The following is a 23,611-nucleotide window of genomic DNA, read 5'->3' as shown; positions in this document are numbered from 1 at the left end:
GTAGTCAACAAGTTAGATGTGCAATTTATGCTTCTAGAACACGTGATGGGGCTCCCTGCATGTTGGGCCTCTCTATGTGGCCAGGCTGTGAAAAAGTCTCACACATGTGGTATCGTAATACTCAGGAGGAGTAGCAGAATGTATTTTGGGGTATCATTTGTGGTATACACATGCCATGTGAGAGAAATTACAATGACAATTTTGTGGGGGGAAATTTTTTTTTCAAAGAATTGTGGGAAAAAAATGACAACATCAAAAAGCTCACCATGCATCTTACTAAATACCTTGGAATGTCTACTTTCAAAAAAGGGGTCATTTGGGGGGTATTTGTACTTTCCTGACTTGTTCGGGTCGCAAGAAATGAGATAGGCCATCAGTATATCAGGTGTGATCAATTTTTTATGATTTGCACCATAGTTTGTAGACTCTCTAACTTTCACAAAGACCAAATAATATCCACTAATTTGGGTTATTTTTACCAAAGATATGTATCAGTATAAATTGTGGCCAAAATTTATGAAGAAAAATTAATAATTTGCAAAATTTTATCACAGAAACTAAGAAAAATTTGTTTTTTTTTTCAAAATTTTCGGTCTTTTTTCATTTATAGCGCAATAAATAAAAATCCCAGAGGTGACCAAATACCACCAAAAGAAAGCTCTATTTGTATGAAAAAAAGGACAAAAAATTCATTTGGGTACAGTATTACATGACTGAGTAATTGTCATTCAAAGCGTGAGCGCTAAAAGCTGAAAATTGGTCTGGGTAGGAGGGGGGTTTAAGTGCCCAGTTGTCAAGTGGTTAAAGTAATACTAAACACACACTATTTCATTTACATTGTCCCTTCTATTTCTGTATAGGGATGGTGGCACTGTAATTAGTTTAATTTAAAAAAAATACATTTTTCCTAATCGATATACTGCTGTCACATGATCCAGCTCTCTCCCAGCCTGTCTGCAGGGAAACATAAGCACAAGAAACTTCTAGTCCTCTGCTGCTGGTCACATGTTCAAAATAAAAAAAACAGCCTTTGGAACACATTTTTAAATTGTTATACAAATATATATTTGAAGTTAAATCTTTATTATTTTGTGGAGATAACATGGTGTGGGCAGATTTCTGCCAGTCACAGGCTCTGTCACACCCCTCCAGTCTGTGTCTAAAATAAGAGGATGGTGAAGACTCCATTAATCTACATGTAATATCCCACCCCCATTGTGTTTAGTTGGTTAGTGGGCATGGAGGAGGGAGGGAGTGAGCTGTCATTTACCACTGTGTATACACCCACATGTGTGACTCTATAGTCACATGGGCTGTTAAGATGTGATAGGGAGGAAATTCTCAGCATAGAAACTCACTAAAAACTGAGCATGTACAGAGTTGCCTCAACAGCTGCAAAATTGCTAGCTGAATTGGGGACATGAACAGAAGTTGAGAGCAGCAAGATCAACTAGTTTTTTTGCAAAATACTGAAAAGGAATCTCATAGTGACTGAGTGAGTATGAACAGCATGTAATACACCATTTATTGATAGTTTTTTTTATGATGTGAGTTTAGTGACACTTTATCTGTTGGAGAACCCTGTTGTTTACAGTCCCAATAGCTCAAGATGAAATCTACACACATGAGTGAATGAGTCAAAACAGTGAGTCCTCCCTTATCAGAAGATTAACTCCAAGATTTCAGCGAGAGCCACCGTACCTTGTAGGATGCTGCTGCTCCAAAACAATTATATATTTTTTTTTTAAATGGCCCATTGGCTCTCTAACATCCACAATAAAAGGCAAGACAGACAAAAGAATGGACAGGAGAGCAAGGAGGTTATTGCTTCCCTGCCCCAACAGCCCATTACTAATAAGATTGGTGATCAGAAAAGGACCCACAGTCAGTGTCACTTCCTGGCCATTCTATAGCTACTGTAAAAACCTGGAACACAATTGGTTGGGAAACTTCACATACAATGATTATGGTGCCCTGACCAAATTGTCTTGGTGGGTGTCACCACAGGAAAAAATATTGTTATATAGAAAAAGAAATGTGGATAAAGACATCAACTTTGGCCTTACCAATCATTTATTTAGAAAAATATGAACCAAGTCCTGGACCAGATGATCTATAACAGTGTTTGTCAATTTTTTTTGTCTTTTAGTGCAACAAAAAGGTCTAAAAATTTTCACGGCACACCTGAAAAGATTTAACAATTTTTGTGGTGAAGAACTTATTTTTACATATATATTTAATTTTAAATTAGGATGTGCTTACTTTTGAGAGCAAATCTGATTGAAGCAATTGTAATCTTGTTTGTACTTTTGCTTGCTTCTTTCTTTTCATTTAACAGTTTCTCTTTCAGAGTTCCATACTTGATTAAGGCTCCTTTCACACTAGTGCGACCTGAAAGTCGTGCAATTTTGACACAATTTTTACCGCGATCTTGGCCCGATTTTGACACTACTTGAAGCAATGTCTGTGTAATCTTGAGGTCTATGGACCTCAAGTCGCATCAAAGTTGGACCAAAGTAGTGCAGGGACTACTTTGAAGTCGCACAGATATGAATGGTACTCATTGGAAATCATGGGGTACAACTTGTCATGCGACTTTGCAGTTCCGGGTCGCAGGACAAGTCGCACTAGTATGAAAGAGGCCTAAGCATCAAAGTTGGAATGGAATGCTCTCTATTATTATAATATAATTAGAGCGATCAAGTTCTCCTGAGATCTCACACAAGTCACATGTTACAAAAGGAACCAATAGATGTTACTTTTTTAACTTTTGCGACATTGATTTACTATTTAATTTTTCGATATGTTCAAGGTTTCAAAATGCTAGCGATTTTAAACATTTTTCCAAAAACTCCCACGGCACACCTGAAAATCTCATGCGGCACACTAGTGTGCCACGGCACAAAGTTTGAGATCACTGATCTATAATATCTGCTTTTAGAGCATATTCCCTGCTGAGCAGTACACAATCCTAAGTGCTCCTATACCTGCTGGTCATACCCTTGTTGTCCCATTTTGATCTTGGATCTAGTAAGTATCAACCATACCCCCCCCATCTATGGTTACTCTATAAGATCGAGTCACCCATGCTCCATACTTCATTATATATTATATATTTTTCTAGATTTTTTTTAACTATACTTACTTCTGCTGAGCTGTATGCAATCACATTGTTCACTTATCTGTTGGTTACACTGTCTATGGTCATGATTTGACCTTTGATTGAGTAAGTACCAATGGTGCTCTGGTTTATATTTGGTCTTACCTGCGTTCTTTTTTATATCTCTGTAACTTATTGTATTTTTTTTTTACTCTATTAGGCTCCTGCCCCTAGAGCTATCCATCAATGTATGGGTACCTGGATACCCCCCCCTGTTGGTGCTAACACGATGCTCAATCTCCTGCTAATTTTTTGTAAGCTGTACTTTTAAGCTAACAGTTTAAAACTATATGCAACTAAGTATTGATATGACTGTTTTTGAATACTTTTATTTCTTACATATGAAAACTTTTATAGAATCTACTACTATTTCTGTCCACCATAACTCCCTGAAGAAGACTCTGCGAGTTGAAACACGTAGGGGGGTCACCACTGGGCCCCACAGCCCTTGTGGAAGATTCAGAGTAAGATATGTTATATCTTTTCTTCATATTGGACTCATTGTGTCTTATTGTTTCCGATAATTTTAATCATGTTCTAATACAATTTTTGTAATTTTTTACATGTGTGGTTGGTTATGGGTGCCTCAAAGTCCCCCCCATGGTTGTATTCAATTGTAAATTATCACTAGGGATTGACATCTTTACATGTGAGATCCTTGAGGCAAACGTGGTTTATTTTAAATATGAACAAAAACTCAGGTAAAAATTTCACCAAGAATATACTAAACATATATATAAAATATATAAAGAATATACTAACAGTCAAAAAAAGCACCAATACCTTCTTGACCGCCCCATCACTCCCCTTCATTTTTTTCACTGAATAGCCTTAAAACTAGGCTAGAAACACAATGTGACCCTGCAAGTCTCCTCTGCAGAGAGGAAAAAAAAGGCAGTGAGTCTATGCAATGATTAATGATCCACACTTCTTTTTGTATATAGCAGCATTTTACAGCTAAATCCTTCAGACCTACATGTCTAGTATCAGAGGAAAATTTTCCACTACCAACCTCCTTTGAGGCTGTGGGATGTCATGTGACCAAGAAGTGCACCGCCATGTAGGCTGATGCTGGAAGGCGTATCACTATTAACCATGTCCTTCAGGAACAATCATCATTCACCATGTCCACTTGTCACAATCTATAATGTACTCTTTCTTTAGCACACAGAAAGCCGTCCTACTCCCTACCATGAATAGGCTAGTTGACTGTGTTTGGTCCTGCCAAAGGTTTTCAGTCATCCCCTAAAGTGAGACCAGTGCCATGATTGAAAACTACGGTTCTGGATAGCCTTGGAGGCACAGGCTCCCATCAATGTTTTATTGTGGGTTTCTCCCACAATCCTCTGCCTTACACTGTCACATTCATTGCATTTGTGGGATTATTCCTGGAAATTGGCTGCACTTAACTTTCCCCACTCTCCTGTAGCTCCATTATTTGGCAACCCGGACTTTCCCTCTTTGCTCTTCCTCTCTTACTCCCTTTTCCTTCCTTCTTTTCTTCTCCCCTCATTTTGCCCTTTAAAATCGTGTAGCACCCTGTTCTTTTTGTGCCTGTTATCTACTGATAGAAAATGAAGCAGAATCAGGCTCTGGACCACTGGGGCTGCTCCAGAGTTAGCATATACATTCCCTTGTTCCTGTTCTTGATGAACTCTGCTATTTAAGGGTACATTTTGATATTTGGGTTTGCTGCACCTATCATAGATGTTCTCAATGTATGCCTTTTTTCTTTTTTTCGCCTGCATTGCGAGCTTCATTTGCCATCAAAGGCTCATGGCTGTATTGTTACCTATTTGAATGTTAACCATCAATAAAAATATATAAACAGAAAACTACTATTCTAGGCATTTAGATAGACAGGCCTATTCTGGGCAGAGTAATAGCTCCCCTCTCCAGCACTCCCTTGATGGGTATGCCCAAGTACCAGAAGGTACTTTCCCTTCGCCCAGAATGTGTCTCTTTAATTACTTGACTTCTACTGAGGGCAAAGATTGGAGTTCCCCATATTTTTTGTGGTTGGATGTATCCTCTTAATATTATTGAATTACCATAATCCAATTACAATCCAATCTCTTACCTTTAAACCCAATTGTCACACTGATTTTTCCCAGATGTAAATGAAAATAATGTAAGTAACTCTTAAGAAACATATTAAAGTAGTCCCAATGAGTGTCATTTAGGTTCCCCTTTGACCAACTTTGCTTGAATTCAATAATCCTTGAATCATTGTAGGCTGCCAGTGTCTCAATGTCTTCAACCTCCAGGGAGCCCCAAAAGTTCCTTACTTGGTCACCGGAGAAATAGGAATTGTGTGTGATTGTCATGCTGATAGAGCCTGGGGAAAGAAGCGATCATGAGTTATGTTTGAGTATGTCTCTCACATACATGATTAATCAAACTCCATCCCTGTAATTCTACACTCCAAATAATCACTTGATTTTTTTTAATATGGCTTTAAATTGGCCACATTAGCCCTTTACGTAACAAACATTGCCAATTCAATAAATACCAGCAAACAAGCAACATGTAACAACATAAATATGCAAGTGTTTGCAGAAGAGAGTCTTTGGGTATAAGCTTCAAATGTCTAAGAACCATAAAGTAAAAAAAAAAAAATTTAGGGTCACTCGACCTCCTATCTGTTATGTAAGATTTTTTAGGGTGCAAAATTGTCAGAGAGGCAAATGAATAGAATTAGTTTTAAAATCAAGTAAAGCTTTATTACGAAATTAGTAAAAACATGAATAAGGTCCATAAGACCACACGACATTTTAAAATATCACATTGTGCATATAAAACAAATCAAAATTGATGGTATGATATGGTATATAATGAGATGGAAGATTCCTAATAATTGGTCCAACACGTTTTGTTGACTTGATCTGCTCCCTTAGGGAACTCAGACATCCATCAAATGTGTAGATACATTGAGAATAGTCAATTGCTGAAGCTCCAGGGGGACAGGAGGAACACCACAATTCAGAGTCAGCTATACCCCAGCCAAAATGCAGGCGACGATCTGTCAGGCACTGGACCATTCAGGAGGGGTGGTCGACCTTACACTGTTCTGTCCCAATCACTGTAGACAGAAAAACACCTCAGCCAATATGAACATCTGCCCCTCCTGAATGGCCCAGTGCCTGACAGATCATCCCCTGCATGAAACCAATCCTTCTACATATGTTGTACCTGTTTATCTGCAGTGTTCTTTTCTTAGAGCCCAGTGAGGAGAGCTCTGAAAGTTGATAGGAGGGAAGGGACACATCCCCCTTCACACATCACACAGGAACAGGGCTGAGACTGTCAATCACAGGCTGTGTGCTGGAGGTCCATCCCCTGTCACCTTTTTTCTCTTGGTGTCAGGAAAACTTGTCAGAAGTGACTCATGCTGATAGCAGAGGAACAAATTATCAGACAAAAATGACACTTAGTGCTCTGGACTGAGACAAGTACACGCTATATGGAGATATGCTTTGTTCATATTTCATATCTGAGGTTTAAAACCACTTTAAGTCTGTTTCTGGTATAACTCTTCCTGACAATCATATATATAAACATCCTGCGGCATGATGTGCCATGCTAGGGATACATTCTATAAATACCTTCCTCTTTGGGAGCCCACTCAATCCCAGATGTTACTGACAACTTCGGTCACCACTGATGTTCAATAACCAATTGAGCGGGGTTCCTGACCATGTGATCACATGCAGGCTGGAGGCTTCATTGAAAAAAATTAGCGTCTTTAACCTGAAGTAGAACACTTTAGGCTGAAGTGTTCATCTATAGCGCCATATTTTAACGCTTTTGCTGCCAGAGCCATTTTTGCTTGACTATGGTATTAACTATGGCTTGTTACCTCCTGCACCAATAACCCCCCCCCCTCTAATAACCACGCAACACTGAAATGGAGTAAATTGGCCATCACAGCCGTTTTATTAACCAAATATAAATATCACGTAATTACCATAATAATTAACATAATAACCTTTTCAAACATAACATCCAGTTATTCCCTAAAATGGAGTACAAGGTCCCAATAGGCATCAAAACCAGAACTGTACCTGGTAGTCACTTCTCAGGCCTCCAGTCGTGAAACCACCGACTCTGAGACAACTAGCAGGTACCCATATACCACCTGGGAGCCGTACCTCAGATGGGTCCCTACACTATGCCTTTTGATGTGCCCATATGACCTAAAAGGACCTTGCACCCCGCCAAATGCCGCAACCAACCCCTATAGTCACTCAATATCCCACCATACAAACACAAAGTACCCACAAAATTGTATGGCGGGCAGGTGGGAAGTTGGTGCCGCCCCACCCAAACCATGGGCCAGACCGAACCACTCCTCCAAGACTTTTGAATACACCGACCAGGTAGCCTCCCTCACCGACCACCAAATAAGCGTCGCCGTCACTCTAATGCAATCCACCTCAGCCGTGCTGGACAATGAACTCCCAGTTGCGCTGCTCCCGGAGCCAGCAAACAAAACTTGCCCCACTGAAACCGAGAAAGGGCATCGGCCAAGAAATTAGTGCACCCCGGGATATGAACAACATGTACAAAAGCATTGCAATGCAAACAAGCTAACACCATATGTCTCAACAAAAGCACCATCGGTAGCGATGACGCCGACACGCTATTAATAGCCTGCACAACCGTCATATTGTTGCAGTTAAAATGGATCTTCTTGTTGCAGAACTGAGAACTCCAGAGCTCCACTGCAAGCCCAATCGGAAACAGTTCCAAAAATGCCAGGTTCCTAGTAAACCCGCCTCTCGCCATTCCAAGAGCCATGGGCCTGCACTCCTTGCCCCCCAAAATATATCCTATAGCCTGACGATCCTGCTGCATCAGTAAAAAGCTTCAAATCAAAACTGGACAAAGCTTCAGACATCCACACCAACCTGCCATTATAGGAATCCAAAAAGGATTCCCAAATTCCCAGGTCCGCCCTGTGTTCCCAGGTCAGGCGAATATGAACCCCCGCTGTAGCCCTTGCCAGCCGGCGGTTAAAAACAGTGCCCATCAGCATTAAACCGACAAGCAAAGTTGAGTTTACCCAAAACAACTGAAGTCTGCGCAGGGTAAACTTGCCAGCCCCCCATGCTGAAACCACTGCCGCCCGCAAATCTGTCAACTTGTCTTCCGGGAGGCGGCATTCCATGGCCACAGTATCAAACAAAATCCCAAGAAAGCTCAGCACTGTGGCTGGACCTTCCGTATTGTCTGCTGCCAGTGGAATGCCACAGCGTTCCGCCATGTGCCGAACAGTAGCCAACAAAATCCTACACTGATTAGAAGTGGTCGGCCCGATACACAAAAAATCATCCAAGTAGTGGATGACAGACGGAAGCCCGGACACCTCCCTGACCACCCAACGAACCACAGTATCGAAAGAAGTGTATAAAACGGAACACAGGCCCGGATCTATGGACTCATTCACCGAACCCCCCTTGGGATAGGACAAATGATGGATCAATCTAAACTTGGGTTCCTTTTTGGGGACCACCCCCAAAGGAGAAACCACCAAATTATCCAACGGTGAAGAGGCAAATGGACCAGCCATGCGGCCCAGCTCAACCTCTTTCGCCAATTTTTCAGACACCACTTCCGGGTGAGCCAATGCCAACCTCAAATTGTCTGCAGGTTGGGGGGGTGGGTAAGCCTACATGGAATATGAAAGCCCTTGTCAAATCCTTAAGCCAGCAGTTCCACCGCCTTCCTCTGTGGATACCTATCTAGAAATGGACGTATCCTTGCTATGCTCACGCGAGTCCTCCCTTTTTCCTGCAAGCTCCCCCATTCTGCCCTTGCCCCTTTGTGTACATTTATTGGGGGAATGGGAGCCCCCGCAGCCGGAGCACTCGTGTTTAAATTTGCACGTTGTTCCAAACTTGAAACTGTCCTTGTTGAATGCCCAACACCACTTCCTGCTTGAGGTGTGTTCCCAGCAGCCCTTCGAAACAAATGTACACCTCACATTTTGCGGAATCTGCCAAACAAACCCTGTCCACCTCCTTATCCAGTGACTTACCTTGTCCGCCATCTGCCGCACCATTCTCACTTGCTACTGGCATTTGCGCCAACCCCGCTCCCGAGGCAACTGGTGCCCCTGGAGCTGCTTGTGGCGGACCAGCCGCTGTCCCAGTCCCCACTGCTAACGTACCACCAGCCACCGCCAGAGGCCCCATAACACTGGTACCCGGTAACGGTAATTTTAGGCCTGAAGATTACATTACCCCCCAAAACATTATATATTTTCTGAAAGCAGACACCCTGGAGAATAAAATAGTGGCAGTTCCAATTTTTTATGTTAAGTTAATTTTAGGGCACACAAACGTAATACATTACTCAATTTTTTGGTAAAATATAAAAGATAAGGTTGCACTGAGTAAAGAGATAACATTTCAAACCATAAATTTGCATGCACCCGTGAAATGGCGACAAACTTCAGTACTCTATATTTTCTATAGGCGACCCTTACCATAGGTAAGTGTTTAGTGTTGCGAAGGAGGTCTGGCGCAAGAATTATTGCTCTCACTCCGGCGTGTGAAGAGATATATAACATGTGTCGCAATCAGGATTTTCATGCGTAGGGACTCCCGAAACATGCATTTACATTCATACATGCGTATATGTATAGGTAGGGGGCCTCAAAAAATTTTTAGGGGGGATTTTATATGCAACTTACATTTTTTACAATTTAAGAACAAAATTTGTTTTACTTATATTTTTCTTTCATCACATAGAGGACAAAAAGTCCCCTATGTGATTATTTTTTTGGTGACAGGTTCTCTTTAATATAAAGTGTTCGCTATCTGGGTCAGCAACAAGGAGGGGAGGAAAGCAGATGTGTGTCCGCTCTGCTCTCTCCCCTCTACCGGGCAGCACCTGCTATGTCAGGCCTGGGGCCCGCAGATGGGAAAGTGGAGCCCAGGATACATAGAGGGGTCACGCGTGGGGGGAAATGTAAAAAGCATAAACAACGCCTGTAATCTGCCCCAAAGAAGCTCATGTTCTTTTTTGAGCTTAGGCTCTGTTCACATCTAGGTCATTGAAGAAAAGGGGCTGTAGTTAGGGACTTTAAGGAAGCCATGACCTGGTGAGGTCACATATTTCCATCCCTAGGGACTTTAATTGAAATCATGACCTGGTGAGGTCAAGTATTTCCATCCCAGTCTGAATTAAAAGGAAAAGGGCTAAGCCAGAAAAAGGTGGGACTTTATATGAAGCACGTGACTGCAAAAGGAAACCAGGGTGAACATAAGGAAATGTATTGAAAATAAGAAGGTAGTATCTAAAAAACATGGTAACATACATATAATACATAATGGATAGTGCAGCTGGAGCATGCAAATAATGCTGGTAGCAAAGATAATAGATAACAAAGTAATGACAATAAGCATGACAGTAACATCTTAATTGTATGACCACAATAAGTTTCCTGGTTCACCACAAAAAGAGTTTTTAAAAAACATGATATAAAGTATTGCCTGCAGGGCCTATGGCCTTGATGAGCCTGGAAGGGTAGATATTCCATAAACATGAAAGGTAGAGGTAAAAGGGGTAGATATACAGCATTCAATAGCTCTACGTGTTTTGTGGCTTAAGTGCCACTCATCAGGAGCAAGCTGTGAGATATCTGGAATGAGACTGATATGAGTGAAAGCGTAAGATATATAAAGCTAGTTGGAGGTGGGTGTAATAGAAAACCCCCAAAATCAGTAATAACTTACTAAGGGTGTATGTGTCGATGACGTGGAGGCGAGGCCCCAAGGCATCCGAGGGGACAAGAGGGGCAACCACATGAGCAGGCACGTGGTTACCCCTCTTGTCCCCCCGTGATGGTACACCACGGCTCCCAGTTGGGTATACCCTCAAATGCCTTGGGGCCTCACCTCCACGCCATCGACACATACACCCTTAGTAAGTTATTACTAATTTTGGGGGTTTTCTATTACACCCACCTCCAACTAGCTTTATATATCTTACGCTTTCACTCATATCAGTCTCATTCCAGATATCTCACAGCTTGCTCCTGATGAGTGGCACTTAAGCCACAAAATGCCTAGAGCTACCGGATGCTGTATATCTACTCATTTTACTTCTACCTTTCAAGTTTATGCAATATCTACCCTTCCAGGCCAGTAATAACTTACTAAGGGTGTATGTGTCGATGGTGTGGAGGCGAGGCCCCAAGGCATCCGAGGGTATCCCCAACCGGGAGCCATGGCAGACCGTCCCACGAAGACAAGAGGGGAAACCACACGGGCAGGCAAGACAACACGAGGCAGAACTGAGGGGGAAGTGAAAAAATGAAACAAAATTGAATATAGAATATAAAATAAGCCCAGGAGGTGGTGAGAGGTGAAAATATTGAGGGTGAACGGCGGGAGGCCCGCATAAAAGAAAGGGGGTAGAGTGAAAGTGAATAGGTAAGGGGTGCCTGAAAGAAAAAGAAACCCAATTTGCAGGGTAATGAAAATGCAGTGAAAAAGTGCCAATCGGGATTAGGACCTGTGTGAGTGAGAGTGAGAAAAAGCAGGGGGGAGTGATGATGGTAAGTGCTACCTTGTGAGGGTGGAAAACTCTACTGGAGAAATACTGTGAGCTAGTGTGTAGAGCTTTGAGTGTCAAGACCACCTGGGAGGAGGACACACATATATACCCAGCGTGGGGCAGCCCACCGACGTCACGCTGTGAGGCAAAAGGGGAGGAACACCGTGGGTCGGGCAAATCGAGTCCCTGACCCACCGGCACACTCACACCCCAGCATGCCCACGAATCTGGAAACACAGCGTGCAAGCGACGGTGCCAGTGGTGCATCGCACGTGCAGCGTGAGATGCGTGACGTAGAAGTGCTATGATGGCGCGTCCACCCCCCCAGGCGTGAGAGGCGGGGGGGGGGGAGGCCCGCAGAGCATGTCACAGCTCCCAGACACGGGGAAAAACAGACAGATGGCAAGGCAGCCAAACCCACACGCCAGCGTAGTTCACAACAACCCAATGGAGTGAATTAAATGATAATTATGTATACGGGGATTAGTATGGAAAGATAATTAATGATAATAAAAGATTGTCAATTAAAACAGGGAAGGCAAAACATAGGTCAATGGTTGCAGAGGGACTAAATAAATAATAACAGTAAAGCAAAGACACGTGCTTCCATCCCTAATTAATTTAAGTCATTGAGGAAAAGGGGTTGTAGTTAGGGACTTTAAGGAAGCCATGGCCTGGTGTCAGAGAACCATCACAAATGCTCATTCCCGCGCGCCAGCCAGACGTACGGTAAGAATGAGCGAGCCCCGGACTAGGCACGCACATTAACGCAACCATACGAACGAGTGCACGTCAGCGCGTGCACGTTCGCACGCCAATGAATCACGGCGCTAGGTGCCCTATTTAAATGATCAGCATGCTAGTATCAGTGCTGGATTGTCTCAGCTCGTTCCTGTATCCTTGCTGTTGCCTTGATTGACCTTGATCCTGAACCTCTGGCTTTCTCGACTACTCTCTCAGATTATCCCTGCATCTCTGCCTGCCTCTGCTTCCTGTACCGAACCCGGCTTGAACTTCTGACTACGGCTCTGTCTCCTGATCCTGTACTTTCCTGCCAGCTTGTTGCCAACCTCCGCCAGTCCCTGACTACGAATCTGCCTGCCAATTGTGTACCTCACTGCCAGCACTTTGCCAACTCCTGCCTGTCCTTGACCCTGCAAGTATCCCTGCTGGACTTGTCCTGAACCTATCCAGTGATCAGCATCCCACCTTCTTCACGAAGACTCCGGTGTTTCTGATCCTGTCAGCAGGCACTTGCACCCTTCCGCCGCCCTAGCAGCCCTGTCTCAACCTCCAGGGGTGCTAGGACCGGGACCATGCAAGAGGCCACCCTCGTCATTTCGGACTCCGCTGTAAGGTACCTGACACCCATCCCTAGGGACTTTAATTGAAATCATGACCTGGTGAGGTCAAGTATTTCCATCCCAGTCTGAATCAAAGGAAAAGGGCTAAGCCAGAAAAAGGTGGGACTTTATATGAAACACGTGACTGCAAAAGGAAACTAGGGTGAACATAAGGAAATTTATTGAAAATAAGAAGGTAGTATCAAAAAATACATTTGTGGGGTGTAATAGAAAAACCCCAAAATTAGTAATAACTTACTAAGGGCGTATGTGTCGATGGCGTGGAGGTGAGGCCCCAAGGCATTCGAGGGTATCCCCAACCGGGAGCCATGGTGTACCATCACAGGGGGACAAGAGGGGCAACCACATGCCTGCTCATGTGGTTGCCCCTCTTGTCCCCTCGGATGCCTTGGGGCCTCGCCTCCACGTCATCGACACATACACCCTTAGTAAGTTATTACTGATTTTGGGGGTTTTCTATTACACCCACCTCCAACTAGCTTTATATATCTTACGCTTTCACTCATATCAGTCTCATTCCAGATATCTCACAGCTTGCTCCTGATGAGTGGCACTTAAGCCACGAAATGCCTAGAGCTACCGGATGCTGTATATCTACTCATTTTACTTCTACCTTTCAAGTTTATGGAATATCTACCCTTCCAGGCTCATCAAGGCCATAGGCCCTGCAGGCAATACTTTGTATCATGTTTTTTAAAAATTCTTTTTGTGGTGAACCAGGAAACTTATTGTGGTCATACAATTAAGATGTTATTGTCATGCTTATTGTCATTACCTTGTTATCTATTATCTTTGCTACCAGCATTATTTGCATGCTCCAGCTGCACTATCCATTATGTATTATATGTATGTTACCATGTTTTTTTTGATACTACCTTCTTATTTTCAATACATTTCCTTATGTTCACCCTAGTACCCTTTTGCAGTCACGTGCTTCATATAAAGTCCCACCTTTTTCTGGCTTAGCACTTTTCCTTTGATTCTGTTCACATCTAGGTGTTTTTGGGCGTTTTTCTGCTGTAAGCCCCAGCTCCAAAAAACACCCAACAAGACAAATCCCATTCATTTCAAAGGCCCCTGTTCACATTTGAGCATTTGTCATCTGAAGCAAAACACCTGAAGCTCAAAAAAGTACAGGAGCTTCTTTTTTTGCAGATTACAGGCATTTTCTGCTTTTTACATTGGTGACCTTTTGACCTGTACAAAATTGTGGCAAAATCATGGCAAAAATCAAACAACTTTCTGCCTGAAAACAAAACGCCTAGGTGTGAACAGAGCCACGTTTTTCAGGTGTTTTGCTTCAGGTGACAAAACACTCAGATGTGAACAGGTGCCATTGAAATGAATAGGATTTTTCTTGTTGGGCATTTTTCAGGTGTTTTGTTGGGCATTTTACAAGCGTTTTATGAGCTGAAAACACTCAGGTGTGAATGCAGCCTAAATTTGGCATAATATGAAGTGAAGTTGGCTGGGTTAAACAGCTAAAAAAATGTAATTATTAATAAACAAAAATAAATAGCATAGCAAAAAATATTATATTTGATTTCCTTTAAGCTATAATATTATCTCATTTTTTAAATTCCTAATAACTAAAATATAAAAGTTGCATTTTTTGCAGATTCCAGATCAACATCCTATACAATCCTATAAGTAAGGCCCTTCTACTCTTTCGTTTTTTACTTTTTTTTACTTATTTTAATGGGCAGACAGTTGAAAATTGATGGGCAGAAAGGGGAACACCTTCACTGATTGTGAGATTAGCTTTCACACAGCAGCAGTAAATCAGAGCGGCAATGAGTGATTTTTATAAAACTAGAATGAGGGATGTAAAATTGATGTTCTGGAATCTTGCAATCTTATATTTTTTGAAAGTGTGGCTGATGCTTGGAATAGACTTTTAGTAGAGGTAGTTAGTCAGTCGACCGATCAAACATATTGAAGACAAACAGATCTCTACTCATACAAAAAAGCTAAAAAATGAAGTATTAAAAAATAAAATATACAGTATGGATATACACATATTGTGTGTGTGTATATGTATGTATGTATGTATGTATATATATATATATATATATATATATATATATATATATACATACATACATACTGTATACAGTATATATAAAATAGGGCTGACTAGATGGACAACGTGGTCTTTTTCTGCCGTCAGACATCTATGTTTCTATGAGTAGTAACTATAACACATTGATGTAGTTTGATGATATAAGTTATGATGCATGATGAACTTATTGTACATTAATATAATTAATATAAAACAGATCCATGTTATTTTCTTACCTGCAGCTGTAATGCTCAGTAGTAAAAGAAGGGATACAATAAAGGATGCGATAAGAACCTTCATCTTGCTTCTTTAAAAATGCTGTGCGAAAAACTAAACTCTACTAAAATATTATAAAAAAGAGGAAACAGGAAACAGACTTGTGTGTTCGTGTTCAGCAGTACAAAGGGAATTCTTCTTATTACTGTACTGTGGTGGAAGAAGTACAAATTTGGAACTGGGCAGCTCTTGTGGTTGAACTCTGAACAACCCACTGTCTACTGGGTAGGTTCCTATTTCTTTCAGGATCATGTGAAAGACCCCACATGTCCTAAGGTTTATCTAAACCCAAGAACAAACATTACATATGTAGCACACCCTCTAAGGAGCACCAAGAAAACTGGGATCCCCCACCCTACACAGCCAGGCACCCCAAAACTTCACAGACACATTTGAGTCAGAGAACAGTCCGTCACTTTGTTTTTCTTGTTTTATTGAGGGATAATATCTTGGATAGAGATGGGAGGTTATGGGATGCCCATTTGACTTTAACAACAAACTTCATGGACAGCTCTTCCTATGGACAACTCTTCCTATATACAGTCTCTATATACAGCTCTATGTACAGCTCCACTTCTTCCAGCACTCACTTGCTTGCAGAACCCAGCTGGAACACTGTGAATATCTGACAGTCACTCAGTCAAATTGAAGCAATGACCCATTGCAGGCAGAAACCTGAGGCCCCTTAGTTGTGTAGAAGAATATCAGTGTCCAGCTTGCAAAGCTCCTGTGACTACTGATCCCAGCACTACCTCTTCAGGCAATGAAAACCCACCTGGCTGCAGCTGCCCCTCTCACTAGCCCTCCAGGCTAACTTCTATCCACAGTCCTCCAGACTGACACTCACCAGCCCTCCCATCTGGCTCTCAAAGATCTCCCAGACGTGCTGACCTGCTCCTGCTGTCCTCTCCTTGCTCCCATGCCTCCAGGAAGGACTTCCTCCATGTGTTTTGGCAGGATCTTTCCAGCACCTGAGCCCCAGGCCTGAGGTCACCCACCCCCAGACTAGAGTGCAATCTCAAGGGCCACGGAAGCCTTCACAGCACTCCATCTTCCACCCGACTGCCCCTGCTGGCATGACTTATGTCTATAGTATGTAAATGGTGCAGCGCTAAATTAAATGATAAAAGGGAAAACAAGGCTGAACTAAGAAAACTAAAGCAGACATATGTGATGTATGCTGGTGATGTGAAGGTTAAATCACTAAGTGGTGTGAAGGGGGAGGTGGTGTGGGAGGAGCCTGCCTTTTCAGACGTCATCACGCTTTCCTCCTCGGAGGAGATGTTCTGACAGCGGTTAGCGTACGAAGGAAGCCTCGAGGGAAGCCGCCACTTTGAACGAGTGATATGGTCACCTGTATATGCTTGTACTCAGCCGCCTTTCTGTAAGTGCATTACTTTATTAAGCTCATTAAACATAGTGACATACTGCACTATGGAAGTCCTCTCTGTTTCATATTTTGAGTGACATCGCCAACCCAAGTGGAGCAGCCTTGATCCCTCCTATCCTCTCAGGCGTTACAGATACCACAGCCTTGAAATGTTCATACGGTGTTTGGGAGACCTTACTCCCGAGGCTTGGTGAGACCAACTTTTTGGTCTGTATAGCTGGTAAGGAACCAACCATTTTCACTTTGGGTGTTCCGGTTTCATTGGATAAAGGGACTTTTTTCTCATCACAGTACTAATTGCAGTACTCACCTGTTGAAGTTTCCTTTTGCAAGTTCATTGGGACTTTATATTTACTATTCAATTTGTATTTTCATCTTTAAACCAGCCTGTTAATATATTTCATTTGTGATTATCAGATTCACAATATTCTACTGTGGACTCTATTGGATATATTTGTTTTATTGATTATGTGCATATTAGTGATGTTTACTTGACCAGTTTCACACCACTTAGTGATTTAACCTTCACATCACCAGCATACATCACATATGTCTGCTTTAGTTTTCTTAGTTCAGCCTTGTTTTCACTTTTATCATTAGCGCTGCACAATTTACATACTATATGATTTTGGGTTTTGTATTGCAGACTCTTGGTGCGAGCTGCTTATATTTTCTTGATTCTTTCTATTTTATTTTTACTTAGTTGTTATTTTTATTTAGCGCAGCGTTTGGCCATTCCTACATGACTCATGTCCATTTATGAGGTGGCCTGCCCCCTTCCAGCCCCTTTTTGCTGGGAGATTTTTTCAAAGACCTCATAAATATGCATGGCAGCCCCTCTTTACTCTCACCTTTCAGCTCTAGAAGTTTCTACCAACTTCCAGACCAGGGGGAAGTGCCAAAGAGAGAGCTGCCTGATGAGTCATCCAGCCCCTGAGTCACTGAACCCTGACCTAGATTCACAGCCCAAGCTTGCCCCCCCTAAAAAAATAGGCTGTCCCTATGGCTGAAAAAAAAAACACTCCTGAGCCCAGGAGAAAAACAGGGCATCCCATAAGAAAATAAAGGAGGGGAAAAGGGAAACAACTGGGAAGGGGTTATGTACAAATAAGTAGGCAGTTTAAAAAATATACTTTTTTTTAAACCATATATATATATGTAGCACTACCCTCTTGAGGGTCGCAAGATAAATCAATACCCCTCTGGTTGCCCTGACCCTGTGAGTCCTCTGACACCTCTGACACCCTGGGTTCAAACATTTTTCCTCTAAATAACAGCAGAAATAAGGAAATACATCAGAATTAGTTAAAGTGGAGGGTCACCCTACAAAAAAAAAATTGTAAAAATGTAAAAAAAAAACATTTGAAAAAAATTTTTTTTCAACTTACTTAAACCCTTGTTGCTAGGCAGTCTTCCTAATCTGCCTCTTCCTATTCTGCGGCGTGTTCTGCTCCTCGGTGAGCGGCCCCGTTGCCTTCTGGGAACTGTGTGTGTTCCCAGAACACCACAGGGCCATTCACAGAGCGCAGCGCAGCGCCGCTTGCACGTGCGCAGTAGGAAACTATCAGTGAAGCCGCAAGGCTCCACTGCCTGTTTCCCTTACTTATGATGGCGGTGCCGGGACCCGAGAGCCGAGGGACGGGTCGGCCTCGGGCGTCCGACATCACGGGCACCCAGGACAGGTAAGTACTTATTTAAAGTCAGCAGCTACAGTGTTTGTAGCTGCTGACCTTAATTTTTTTTTTTCACGGCCAGAATCCCGCTTTAAATCAGGAATGGTTTACTCAATGAGATAAATGAGGCGAGAATCAAAGAACAAACCTGAGTTTAACCCCAAAAAGGTTGTCTTACAAAGAATGTTATTGGTAGCACAATAACTAACACCTTTATGATTCAAACATTCAACAGTGCACACTATATTGCCTATAACCAAATAAGTGCATATAATGTTTATGTGAGGGGGCTATAGGAGAGCAGAGGAATGACTCTTATGACCCGTACACACGGTCGGATTTTCCGATGGAAAATGTGTGATAGGACCTTGTTGTCGGAAATTCCGACCGTGTGTAGGCTCCATTACACATTTTCCATTGGATTTTCCGACACACAAAGTTTGAGAGCAGGCTATAAAATTTTCCGACAACAAAATCCGTTGTCGGAAATTCCGATCGTGTGTACACAAATCCGACGGACAAAGTGCCACGCATGCTCAGAATAAATAAAGAGATGAAAGCTATTGGCCACTGCCCCGTTTATAGTCCCAACGTACGTGTTTTACGTCACCTTGTTTAGAACGATCGGATTTTCCGACAACTTTGTGTGACCATGTGTATGCAAGACAAGTTTGAGCCAACATCCGTCGGAAAAAATCCATGGATTTTGTTGTCGGAATGTCCGAACAAAGTCCGACCGTGTGTACGGGGCATTATAAGTGTCAGACCCCTCTCTACTGCTTCTTCACATAGAAATAGGAAAACGACATATAAACAGATACAACTTCAGCAAACAGTAAGTGTAGCACAATTCAACCTGCTCTTACAGAGATTTCTTGGTGAAATACAGCTTTAACAGCTTCAGCAAACAATTCCCTGCAGTGGGGAGGGAAGTGAAAGTAGTCCAGTGTTGCTGTGTGGCAATCCAGTTAATCTTCATCTAGATCTCAGATGTTTAATTGCATGCAAAGAATATTGATTGATAAGGCAGAATAGCTGATCCAATAGATGGTGTATAACCAGGAGACAGTATTCATGTGCAAATCAGAACTGTAATTTAATTCACAATAATTACTGACTTAAAGATGTTAAACTCTGTGGAACTACAAGCAACAGCAGAACAATGGATGGCATATATGTCTGTGCATAGTGTCTATGATATGCTGGAACAGATCTTTAGACTAAAGATGATAATGGGTGTAGAAAGCAATGATGTCTTTACACAGTGTCTATCAGAATGGGTTATCGCCGGCTCACCGCACTGGAACAGGAGATGATGTGGATGATGATGAGGATTATCTCTCAAGAATGTGGCTCAAGGGATGACCTCCGGCCTCCGCCACACCACGGCTCACACAGATCTGATATCCCTGCAGGGTGGATGGAACAGGTGCGGCATCCAGGCTGCCGCCGGACAGTGAGGGGGAGCTGTCCGCAAGTGTCCTTCCAAATATCCGCTGGGTAAATCAGCCAGAGCAGGCTGCAAAACAGCTGCAGCTCACCCTGTAACAGATTCCCTCCATGCAGATCCATGCTGGTCCCAAGAGAGCACGCTAGGCCCCAAGCTTGTTCTCTCATAGTCCCTCCCAGTGGTCTGCTCTTCTCCATCAGCCTGCTAATAGTTGTAGTTTCACATAATTCAGCCAGAGGGTGAGTCCTATCCGTATAGACTACATGTCCCAAGATGCTTTGCTCTGTCTTGTCTCAGATTTAGAAAATACTAGAGAAAAACAGCTTCCTCTGAAACAATGCCACACAACGTCTTCTGATTGCAGAAATAAACAGATATCCAGCTCCTGGCTACATACAGTATCTCATAAAAGGGAGAACACCCCTCACATTTTTGTAAATATTTTATTATATCTTTTCATGTGACAACACTGAAGAAATTACACTTTGCTACAATGTAAATTAGTGAGTGTACAGCCTGTATAACAATGTAAATTTGCTGTCCCTTCAAAATATCTCAACACACAGCCAATAATGTCTAAACCGCTGGAAGCAAAAGTGAGTACACCCCTAAGTAAAAATGTCCAAGTTGGGCCCAATTAGCCATTTTCCCTCCCTGGTGTCATGTGACTCATTAGTGTTACAAGATCTCAGGTGTGAATGGGAAGCAGGTGTGTTTAACATGCCATCTCATGGCGAAGAACTCTGAGGATCTGAAAAAAAAGAATTGTTACTCTACATAAAGATGGCCTGGGCTATAAGAGGATTGCCAAGACCCTTAAACTGATATGCAGCACAGTGGCCAAGAACATACAGCAGTTTAACAGGACAGGTTTCACTCAGAACAGGCCTCACCATGGTCGACCAAAGAGTGCACGTGCCCAGCGTCATATCCAGAGGTTGTCTTTGGGAAATAGACATATAAGTGCTGTCAGCGTTGCTGCAGAGGTTGAAGGGGTGGTGGGTCAGCCTGTCAGTGCTCAGACCATACGCCACACACTGCATCATATTGGTCTGCATGGCTGTCATCCCAGTAGGAAGCCTCTTCTAAAGATGATGCACAAGAAAGCCCGCAAACAGTTTGCTGAAGACAAGCAGACTAAGGACGTGGATTACTGGAACCATATCCGGTTGGCTGATGAGACCAAGATAAACTTATTTGGTTTAGATGGTGTCAAGCGTGTGTGGTGGCAACCAGGTGAGGAGTACAAAGACAAGTGTGTCTTGCCTACAGACAAGCATGGTGGTGGGAGTGTCATGGTCTAGCGCTGCATGAGTGCTGCCGGAACTGGGGAGTTACAGTTCATTGAGGGAACCATGAATGCCAACATGTACAGTGACAAACTGAAGCACAGCATGATCCCCTCCCTTCGGAGACTGGGCCGTAGGACAGTATTCCAACATGATAACAACCCCAAACACACCTCCAAGACGACCACTGCCTTGTTAAAGAAGCTGAGGGTAAAGGTGATGGACTGACTAAGCATGTCTCCAGACCTAAACCAGGTGAGGAGTACAGAGACAAGTGTGTCTTGTCTACAGTCAAGCATGGTGGTGGGAGGGTCATGGTTTGGGGCTGCATGAGTGCTGTCAGCACTGGGGATCTACAGTTCATTGAGGGAACCATGAATGCCAACATGTACTGTGATATACTGAAACAGAGCATGATCCCCTCCCTCCGGAGACTGGGCCACAGGGCAGTATTCCAACATAACAACCCTGAACACAACTCCAAGACGACCACTGTCTTGCTAATGAAGCTGAGGGTAAAGGTGATGGACTGGCCAAGCATGTCTCCAGACCTAAACCCTATTGTGCATCTGTGGGGCATCCTCAAATAGAAGGTGAAGGAGCACAAGGTCTCTAACATCCACCAGCTCTGTGATGTCATCATGGAGGAGTGGAAGAGGACTCCAGTGGCAACCTGTGAAGCTCTGGTGAACTCCATGCCCAAGAGGGTTAAGGCAGTGCTTGAAAATAATGGTGGCCAGTGCCTCACATTGGGCCCAATTTGGACATTTTCAGTTAGGGGTGTATTCACTTTTGTTGCCAGCGGTTTAGACATTAATGGCTGTGTGTTGAGTTATTTTGAGGGGACAGCAAATTTACACTGTTATACAAGCTGTACACTCACTACTTTACATTGTAGCAAAGTGTAATTTCTTCAGTGTTGAACTTGTCACATGAAAAGTGTGGCAGTAGGACCCTGTGCTACCTGGAAGATTGCTGGTTTACGCCAGATTTTGGAGGGAGAGGCACGCTGATTGCACAGCTGTGTGCTGGGCTATTTAGTTGTGACCTGGCTATGGCTCAGGGTTCCACCCAACAGACAGGAAGGCTGTGCATGGGAGTCAGGTGGACTCCCATTCCTCTGAGAGGAGTCGGAGGCTGCAGGGGGCAGCCAGGGTATGCATGTCTGCATGTCTGCAGGAGGCAGACATACTTGGTGACAGAGCAGCAAGTAGTAAGCAGCTGGAGTAAGCTAGGAGAGAGCTTCACTCTAGGAAACTCTTTTGGGTCTGAGGAGCAGACCTAAGGCCTAGGCTAAAGGCCGGAATCAGCCGTATGGCAAGAATGTAAGCCAGGAGGCTACAGTGTTGAGTGTGCAAGATACAGTAATGGTGGAACCCCCTGCGTGGGCTACTGATGTATTTGTGAACTTTTCCGTGCCTTTAAATAAAAGTGGGCTACCAGGCCCTTAAAAATACAGTTTTGTACTGGAGTACTCACTGACAACGCACCTATCGTTTGAGTCTGATATCCCAATCTTACAAAAGATATAATAAAATATTTACAAAAATGTGAGGGGTGTACTCACTTTTGTGAGATACTATTTATACCATATTTTGTAGGTGCTATAACTTTCACGCAAACTGTTCTGGAAATGTTATAGATAACTCCTATCCTCATATTGATTAGTGGTTCCAAATAAATAATAATAACTACCGTAGTTGGGAGCAGAGACAAAAAGATACACTCAGCATATTTCCAAATAACTGTTCTGTTTATTCGGCATAATTGAAGGTTTATGTCCACATGCTTATGTAGGTATCACATTAATATTACAATTAAACTTTTATGGTAACAAGGGGCGTAACATAGGCAGGCTAAATTCTAATCAGGACTTGAAAGAATGCAACATGTATTTAAAACATTATTAGTGCTGTATGCACAATGAGTGCACTGTGAATTTACAAATTTCCTTTAAACATACCAGTCAATATACACCTATTGGGATTTTTTTTACCAAAGACATGTAGCAGAATACATTTTGGCCAAAATGTATAAATAAATTTTATTTTTTTATTTTTTTTATTGGCAATGTTTTGTAGCAGAGAGCAAAAAAATATTGTCTTTTCTTCAACATGTTTGGTCGTTTTTTGGTTATATTGCAAAAAAAAAAAAAAAAGTGGTGTTCAAATACCACCAAAAGAAAGCTCTATTTGTGTGAAAAAAAATTATATAAATTTTGTTTGGGTACAGTGTTGCATGACCGTGCAATTACCAGGTAAATTGGCGCAATGCTAAGTAGCGAGAAATGGCCTGGGCATGGGGGGGGGAATCTTACGGAGTTCAAGTGATTAAAGAATGTGTGAGAGCCCCAGTCTCCAATTATAAGTGGAGGAGTGGAGA

At 42.7% G+C, this 23,611-nt stretch overlaps 1 protein-coding gene across 2 annotated transcripts in view; it reads right to left on the bottom strand.

Annotated features, from left to right (window-relative positions):
- Positions 1–15,557, bottom strand: part of LOC141107539 (antigen-presenting glycoprotein CD1d1-like) — a 55,717-nt gene extending 40,160 nt beyond the window's left edge. Inside the window, exons 1-2 of one of the 2 annotated variants that reach the window (XM_073598342.1) lie at positions 15,388–15,557; positions 5,241–5,498 (exon numbers count right to left, since the gene is read on the bottom strand). In XM_073598342.1, the coding sequence (XP_073454443.1) occupies positions 5,241–5,498; positions 15,388–15,451 (322 nt within the window). In that variant the 5' untranslated portion in view covers positions 15,452–15,557. Of the gene's footprint in view, positions 1–5,240; positions 5,499–6,352; positions 6,541–15,387 lie in introns of those variants that run through there. The other variant, XM_073598343.1, reaches the window with a different exon arrangement.
- Positions 15,558–23,611: the final 8,054 nt, after the last annotated feature.

Source organism: Aquarana catesbeiana, linkage group LG09, assembly GCF_042186555.1.
Source record: "Aquarana catesbeiana isolate 2022-GZ linkage group LG09, ASM4218655v1, whole genome shotgun sequence".
Lineage (NCBI taxonomy): Eukaryota > Metazoa > Chordata > Amphibia > Anura > Ranidae > Aquarana > Aquarana catesbeiana.
This window is presented reverse-complemented; position numbering and strand designations above follow the sequence as displayed.